Consider the following 9433-nt stretch of genomic DNA (forward strand, 5'->3'; position numbering starts at 1 on the left):
CTAAACCATAAGCTTCCAAAGAACAGAGAAACTACTTACCACTCATGACAGTAATGTGCTGGATGCTGCACAGTTCATTACATGTGATTAAAAACCCAAGCCAAACCTACCGCCATAGAGTCAATCCTATCTCATAGCAACTATTACGGACCCAGTAGAAATTCCCAGTGTTCCCAGGGCTGTAAATCTTTATGGAAGGAGACTGCCTCATCTTTCTCCCATGAAATGGCTGGTGGGTTCAAACCACCAACCTTTTAGTTAGTAGCTAAATGTTTTAACCACTATGTCACAAGAGCAAAGGCCCCATCAGAGCTGAGGATCAATGCAGAATCCTTCATAACTGAACTACACGCCTTAAATTTTATGACAAATGGCTAAGTTTGGAGGGAAAAAAAAAGCATAAAGAAAAGAAAATTAGATCAAGGACCAAAACAAATCTAAGAAAGTGTGGTAAATAGAAAAAGTGGCTATTGAGTCTTTATTTAGTTGTCTCATTATCAGTTTTCTTAGTACCTATCCCAGAGATTCCATCCAATTAAACTTCCTAAGTAAAATGTAAACCATCTATCTCTTCTTATTCATGCAGTGGCTTCTACCTCTCCATTAAATTTTCAGGAAATGTAATAAACCTTAAAATACCTGGTTATGTACATTTACTAATTATGTTTGATTAAAAAACAAAAAGAAAAGCACAATTACGGAATTTAAAGGCCTTGAAGGAAGTGATGAAGCACGTGAAACAACCTAACTTTTCAACATAAATGAATTTACAGAAAGTGAAATAAATACCTTTCTTCTCTTGCTTCAGGACTATTTTGTGATGTAATCGCAGATTCTTTTTTCTTTTCTTCAGAGTCTTTATCAGTTGATGGCCCATCTGAAATTTTATGAAATCCCTAAGTTATTAACATTTGCAAGAAAACAAAACTGAAATACTGCATGTTACCAAGCTATTACTACAAATAAATAAATAAATAAAATCCTAACTTTCAACAAATAAATGAGGTTTATGCAAACTATTCCATTAACATATATACTTCTCATATTTTTTACAATGCATATTCAGTCACTATTCACAAATTCCTTTATTGCTGTTGTTTCTTGTTATGTGCCATTGAGTCGGACCTGACTCATAGCGACCCCTCCTTGGGTGTCCAAGGCAGTATCACTATGGAACTAGATTGCCCAACCTTCCTTCCGAGGAGTGGCTAGTGGGTTTGAACCGCCAGCCATCTGGTTAGCAGTCAAGTGCCTTAGGCACTATGCAACCAGAGCTCCTCAAACTCCCTTACTTGGTGGGAAATACAAATTCATATGCCAATGGAAAAGGTAAAGAAAGTTTATGAAAAAAAAAATCAACACTGTTATCTTAAAAATGAAAGCAAAGAGCACATATAGCAATATTGTTTAATTTTCCATAAATGCAACAAACTTAAGTGATACCCAAAATACAAACAAACATTTCAAAGACCATGAAAAGAAGACATTTCATGGAATAAAATACCTCAGGATTAGTGAAGTCTACCCAGTGCCTTCTCTATTTTAAATCTGTAAAGTAATTCAAAGTGTATGAGCTTTTAGACTTGAGGTGGGCAGTTAAGACACTGGGAAATAAAAGTATATAAAATAGGTGGGATCAATACAATGTTTTAGGATTGTCAAGAAACATTCATGTTTAAATCAATCAAAATGGTCTTGAAGATAGGTTCAGAAAATGTTTGGGTCTACTGTATAAATTACCCCATTTATTTATATTTTGCTCCTTATGTAAGTAATAAGGATAAAACAAATAACTCTTTAAATCTTTACATCCTTCTGTATGCAATATAACACTTGAACACTTTATTCAACTGTATATCAGGATCACCCAGGGAACTTTCCTGTCTAGCAATGAGGTATAAGCATCAGTATCATTAAAAGCTCCCCACATGACTCCAATATGCTGTCTGGGTTGAGAATCCCCAATAGAAAATGATCCCAATTACAACTCTAGAATTTATCTTGTGAAGTCTAGTTTATCTAAACTAAAATACAATTCAAGCCCTCTATGATATAGCACAAGCATATGCCTTTGTTTCCACATACTAGTTTTATTACTGTCTCTAATTCATGGGAAATGCCTCAAAGTCTGAAGATGCTATAGTATTATGTGGCTAAAAAGAAAAGTTACTAATGACATAAAAGAACATGGCAAGGACTAAGAAATACTTCTAAAAGTAATAGGGCAGAAAGCATTAAAAGGGAAAGGTAGATTTAATGATGGAATACTATATAACAATGATTCAATGTTGACAAAGGGATAGTAAAACTGGTTTTTCACACTGCTCTGATAGTGAGAACTGGCATGATCATTATAGAAAACAGAGCAGTAAGAGGCACGTACAACCATGAAAACATTCATGTTGAGTATACACAGCAAGTGGGACATGTTCCAACGCTGGACTCAAGACTGTGGTCAGATCTCAACTCAGTTACTCACCTATAAACTATGTGTAAGTATTTAACCTGTCAGTGGCTCAGCTTCCTCATTATAGTGGAGATCATCATAGCACCTACCACATTGGATTATTGTGAGGATTACATGTATTAATGCCTGGCATAGGATAAATGTATCAACTCTTGGCATATATTAAGTATTCTAAATTGGACTACCTAGTAGCTGTAGTAGTAAATCTTTTTCCAGAAATATAGCTAACAATCTTAAAAAAAAAAAAAAAGCTTTAGGCAGGAAGATATTCATCAAGATATTGATTATAATAAGCATAGTTAAAAAAAAAAAATCTCACCAATCGGTAAGTAATTAAATACAAAGAATTTTCATATAATTTTTACTCAGATTCCCCGTCTGTTAACATTCAGCCACATTTGCTTTCTCATTCATTCATTCTCCATCCCTCTTTCTACATACACACACGTGCACAAACATATTACTTTTTAACTTTTTAAAACAAAGTGGCAGATACATGATCGTTTATACATAAATCTTTTCTTTCTATCTCCTAAGAATAAAGATATTCATTTATATAACCACAGTAAATAATCAGTAAATTTAACAATGACTGAATGTTGTTAACTTCTCTATAGACCTTATATAAATTCTGCCAGTTGTCCAAATAATGATCTTTACAGCAAGTTTTTTCTGGTCCAGAATACAATACAGGATCATATATTATATTTCATTTTCATTAAAACTGTCTTTTTAATTTTAAAGATTTTATCATTTTTATTTCCTAGTTTCTAAGCTTTTGTAATAGGTTTGTTATTTTTGAAATTCTGACAGGTCTATTTTTTCTTCCATGTAAGGCTGATATATTTATTCATAATTATATTTTCTTAATACTCAGATCTCATTTTTAGTACCCTTCTCCTCAAAGGAATGGCTGATTACAGGGCAGAGGAGATGAGCCTGGTACATCTTATTACGCCAGATGTAGGAAAGTGATAAAAAAACACATGGGGTTATGTGTTAGTATCACCTCTCTACTCCCTAATGCCCTCCAGTGCTAAGCAACCACAAATCTACTTTCTGTTTCTACAGATTTGCCTATTCTGAACGTTTCATATAAGTGGAATCATATAATAAAGTAAAGGAGAAAAAAAAACACAGATAGGGCAAGTCCAAAGGACACAGGAACCCGTGACAGGGGCACACATAGGCCAAATCTGGGACAATTTAATTAACAAAATACATACGAACAGTAATGGCTGTTGAGTAAGCTAATACTAGATAAAGAAATACTTGAGGAGAGAGGAGTAAAAGGGCTCTTTCTAATAGTAGAATGATAACATGTAAGTACTGAAAAAGTAGAAAAATTAGGGGAAAAAACCCCACAATTTTGCAACTATCACTAAAAGATCAGTTTAGGCAACAAACAGAGAATATTAAATCTGGAGATATGGTCTGATGAGGAGCAAGTGTCTCTCACAAAATGCCTATTAGTCACAGGAGAAAAGACGATTACACAGTGCATAACTTGACTGAGTTATCAAAATTTACATCAGTGCCTCCAGATGTGACACCTGAGAGGGACACAACATCAGTTAGGTAGCAGTACTTCAAATGCAGATACACAACATGATCTAATCATGAGAAAGGAGCAGAGAATCTCCAAAAAAAGAAAATGCTATTAAACACAAAGGTGCTTGCATTCTTAAAAATGTCATTATCATAAAAGACAAAAAAAAAAAGACTTAAGAACTGTTCCAGGTTAGCAGGCTAGCTAGATAAGTGATCCTGGACTAGATCTTGCTCTGGAAAGGGGGTAAAAGCTACAAAGGACATCATTAGGACAACTGACAAAACTATCACCAATTTGCACAAATGTTAAATTTCCTGTACTATGGTTACATAAGAGAATAAGCTAGTTCTAAGGAGATACACACTTAAGTATTAAAAGGTAAAGGACCATGATAAATGTAACCTATTCTCAATGGCTCAAAAGAGTAAGTTGTGTATGTATATATACATATATATAGACAGGATAAATAAACAAATGTACATACATGTATATACATATATACAGAGAGAGAACATGATAAAACAAATGTGGAAAAATATTAAAAACTGATCATCTAAATAAAGAGTACATGTAAATTCTTTGTAAGAATAAATTCTTGTAAGAATAATTACAAGTTTTTCATAAATTACAAAACTATTTCAAAAACAATTTTAAAAAGCATGCATGACCCTTCTCTTAGGGGAAAATTCAATTTTCTTCTTACTTGAAGAGGTTATTCAATTTTAAGTACTAAAAGTCAAGAAAGCTAAATTCGATAAATTTAAAAAAGCAAAACTCTCAAGGAGGTCAAACATTACTCTTCATCTTTATTTAAAGGCATTGATTTCAGTTAACAATTAGAGCCAAAAAGAGGAAAAAATACAACTATTTGAAAAAAAAAAACATCATAAATATATGTAAAGAAACAAAAAGCCAATTGTACCTAATAACTTTTTCCATGATTTGATGAGAGACTTTGCTAAAGATGTAACTTCTTCATCTGTACTTTGCTTGCGAATAGCATTAACTGACATTCCAATTCTTGTGGACTGAAAGACAACAAAAAATTTGTACAATATTTACAAAGCCATTTAATTTCAGACAATTTAGTACCTCATTTCAGACAACTCAGCGTCTCATCCATGTTTTCTTCTTTCCAGATTTCTGTTCTCAGTTTAGAACAAAACCACTTGAATTTTTTGATGTATTACAATAGTGTATTACAGACTTAAGATACAAACATCTTCAAATCAAATACTGAACTTATTGATGTTCTTATCACTGGAAATCTACAACCATACAACCTGCTATTGTAAAAACTATCAAATTAGTAAAATGAAGATTTTCCACAAGAAAGAAGCAAGAATAAAATAGAAACTGTACTTCTACATAAAGCAAGTAGAAGCAATGACGAATAAATGCACTTCTTTGTTGCTATACATTGTCCTACTTAGATTACATCATAGAGTAATTGCTACAACTTATAGTGAGGATATTCACACAAAAATCACCCTCTACGGAAGTTTAAAAGCATTTTTTCCCTTAGCATAATCAGTATATAATCACAGATACTAAAATGCACTTCACAGAACATAGAGAATTTAACATATGGGAACACAATATGCCTTGGCCTACGCTGTGATTTGGGTGAAAATTTACAGAGCAAATTCACTTTCCATACAGCAGTTCACATACACTTTGTCCCATGACATTGACCACAATTTATCACAATGAAACAGCTCCCCTCCCACTTCCTCCCCATAGTTACCTCTTGCCTGTGTCCATCCCTCCATGCACTCCTGCCCCCTAAGCTGTCTTCCTGTGCAGAAGCAGCCATCCCTTTTCCCATGATTGTTCTCTCCAAGGAATGTATCTACCTCAGATAAATGTTCAACTCATATGCCTGTCTTTTGTTTGCCTGGAAACCACAAGTGTGGGTTCAATTCCAGACCTGAAGGGCAGCTAGGGGCCATAGTCTCAGTGGTTCCACCAGGCTCCATCGGACCAGCAAACCTGGTCCCCAGCTTTTTTTTTTTTTTTCTACAAATGATTTTGAGTTTTGTTCCACGTTGTTCTCCCACTCTATCCAGGATCTCCCACACAGATCCTCTTCCAAGTGGTTGACAGTGGTAGCCGGGTACCATCTAGTTCTTCTCGTCTCACAGTCATATAGGCTGCAGGTCAGATGGTGTACCAGCCGCTAGGATTAATTGTTTCCATGAATCTTTGGTCTTCTTCATTCTTCTTTGCTCTGGACAAAGAGAGACCCATTGCTGCATCTGGATGGCAGCTTCCAAGCTTTTAAGATCCCAGTCACAACTCACCAAAGTAGGAGGTGGAACAATGATTTGTGTAGTATGGTATGCCAATTGAGCTATGGTCCCTGCAACTATGGTCCTGAGGCCACAAGTTCAACTACTCAGTCCCTCTCAGTAGCTGGCTCTGACCAAGAAGTGACTACAACCTTGCCCCTTGTCAGCTCTATTATACATCTGGGAATTCAGATCATACAAATAAACTCACAAGACCATTGTCTGCCAATCCTATACATACTCTTGGATAGACTCCCCGCTTCATGGACATACCTACTATAAGTCCACCCATCTACCCATGTTTGCATTCACTGACAATGCAGTACTGTATATGCAAAAGGGTTCATCTTTGTTGTCTGTACTTCGCATGTACCTCTCTTTCTCTTCCTCAACAGCACCATATTGATCACTCGGATTTGATACATTACCCTTCTCTTCACCCAAATCAATATTTATCTCACTCTATCTAACAGTGTTCTCTCCCCTCCCCTCACATCCCTGGTAACAAACAAAGAAAATTTCCATCCATAGATAAACCTTTCCTAGACTTTTACAATAATGAACTAATACAATATTTGTCCTTTTGTGATTGACTTATTTCACTCAGCATAAGATGCTCCAAGTTCATCCACATTATGTGGTGTTTTGCAGACTCCACATTATTCTTTAGCATTGCATAATATTCCACTGTGTGTATGTACGATAGTTTGGTTATCCATATCTCCATTGATGGACACCTGCAAGTGACTACAACCTTGCCCATTGTCAGCTCTACTACAAACCTGGGAATTCAGATCACACAAATAAACTTATAAGACCATTGTCTGCCAATCCATACATACTCTTGGGTACACTCCCCGCTTCTGCCTAGGTTGTTTCCATCTTTTGGCTATTGCAAATAGTGCTGTAATGAACATGGGTGTGCATATGTCTATTCTTGTCATGGCTCTCACTTCCTTAGGATATATATCTAGTAAAGGAATGGCTGGGTCAAATGGTATTTCTAATTCCAACTTTTGAAGGAATTGCCATACTGCTTTCCACAATGGTTGTACCATTTTACAGTCCCACCAGCAGTGTATGAGAGTCCCAATCTCTCCACATCCTCACCAGCATTTGTTGTTTTCTGTCTTGTTGAACTTTGCCACGAGTGCTAGAGCAAGATGGAATCTCACTGTTGTTTTGATTTGCATCTCTCTAATGGCTAATGATTGTGAACATTTCTTCATGCTTGCTGGTTGCCTGAATATCCTCCTTGGTGAAGTGTCTATTCATGTCTTCTGCCCATTTTTTAATTGCATTGTTTATCTTTTTGTTATTGAGGTGATGGAGTTTTCTATAAATTCTAGAGATATGTACCTTGTCATATTTGTCATTGCCAAATATTTTTTCCCAAATCTGTAGGTTCTCTTTTGACTCTTTTGGAGAAGTCTTTGGAAGCACATAAAAGTTTAATTTTTAGAAGGTCCCATTCATCTACTTTCTCTTCTGCTGTCTGCATATTTTGGATTATGCTTGATGGTCTATTTATACCATAAATTAGGGCCCCTAAATTTGCCCCTAGTTTTTCCTTGAGGAACTGTATAGTTTTAGGTTTCCCACTGAAGTCTTTGATCCATCTGGAGTTTGTTTTTGTGTATGGTGTGAGGTACAGCTCTTGTTTCATTTTTCTACAAATGGATCTCAAGTTTTGCCAGCACCATTTATTAAACAAACATTCTCTTCCCCCATTTAATGGATTTAAGCCTTTTGTCAAAGATCAGCTGACCATAGGTCGATGGATCTATTTCTGGGTTCGCAGATCTATTCCATTGGTCTATGTGTCTGTCATCAAACCAATACCAGGCAGTTTTGACTACTGTGGTTGTATAGTAGGTTTTGTAATCTGGCACTGTGAGACCTCCTACTTTGTTCTTCTTCAGTAGTGCTTTGCTTATCCGGAGTTTCTTTCCTTTCCATATAAAGTTAGTGATTGGTTTTTCCACATCCTTAAAAAATGTTGATGACATCTGGATTGGGATTGCACTGAATGTATAGATTGCTTTGGGTAGAACTGACATTTTCACAAGGTTTGAACTTCCTATCCACGAGCATGGGATGTTTTTCCATTTATGTAGATCTCTTATGCTTTCTTGAAGTAGTTTTTTTATGGTTTTCTTTGTACAGGTCTTTTGTGTCCCTGATAAGATTTATTCCCAAGTATTTTATTTTTTTGGTAGCTTTCGTAAATAGTATTGATATCCTTATTTCTTTTTCAGCAATCTTTTTGCGGGTACAGAGGAATCCAACTGATTATTGGATGTTGATCTTCTATCCTGCCACAATGCTAAATCTCTCAATTAGCTGCAGTTAATTTTTGACTGAGTCTCTTGGGTTTTCTAGGTATAGGATCATATCATCAGCATATAGGGATACTTTGACTTCTTCCTTACTAATCTGGATGCCTTTAATTTCCCTTTCTAGCCTTATTGCCATACCAAGACTTTCAGTCAATGTTGAATAGAAGTGGTGATAGAAGGCATTCTTGTCTGCTTGCTATTTGCAAGGGGAACAGTTTCATTCTCCCTCCATTGACTATAATGTTGGCTGTTGATTTTGCATAGATACCCTTTACTGTGTTGAGGAATGTCCCCTCTATTCCTATTTTGCTCAGAGTTTTGATCAGGAATGAGTGTTGGATTTGATAAAACACATTTTCTTTGTCAATTGATATGATCATGTGGTTCTTCTTTGTTTTACTTAAGTGGTGGATGACGTTGATTCTTTTTCTAATGTTGAACCATCCTGCATACCTGATATGAACCCCACTTGGTCATAATGAATGATTTTCCTGATATGTTGTTGGAATTTACTGGCTATTATTTTGTACAAGCCTTTTGTGTAACTGGTAAGATTTATTCCCAAGTATTTTCTTTTTTTTTTTTTTGGTAGCTTTCATAATTTTCGTACTTTGTTGAATAATTTTGCATCTATATTCATGAGGGATACTGGTCTGTAGTTTTCCTTTTGAGTGATGTCTTTGTCTGGTTTTGGTACCAAGGTTGTGCTTCCTTCATAAAATGAGTTGGAAGGATTCCATCCTTTTCATGTTTTGGGATGGTTTGAGTATGAATGGTGTCAGTT

At 35.5% G+C, this 9433-nt stretch overlaps 1 protein-coding gene across 1 annotated transcript in view; it reads right to left on the reverse strand.

Annotated features, from left to right (window-relative positions):
- Nucleotides 1-9433, reverse strand: part of TCEA1 (transcription elongation factor A1) — a 106402-nt gene that overhangs the window by 42989 nt on the left and 53980 nt on the right. The window contains exons 3-4 of the mRNA XM_042782458.1: nt 4942-5047; nt 790-877 (exon numbers count right to left, since the gene is read on the reverse strand). Coding sequence (XP_042638392.1) covers nt 790-877; nt 4942-5047 — 194 coding nt within the window. The remainder of the gene's footprint in view (nt 1-789; nt 878-4941; nt 5048-9433) is intronic.

This window comes from Orycteropus afer, unplaced genomic scaffold, assembly GCF_000298275.1.
Source record: "Orycteropus afer afer isolate SDZICR_OR568_19922 unplaced genomic scaffold, OryAfe1.0 scaffold00329, whole genome shotgun sequence".
Classification (NCBI taxonomy): domain Eukaryota; kingdom Metazoa; phylum Chordata; class Mammalia; order Tubulidentata; family Orycteropodidae; genus Orycteropus; species Orycteropus afer.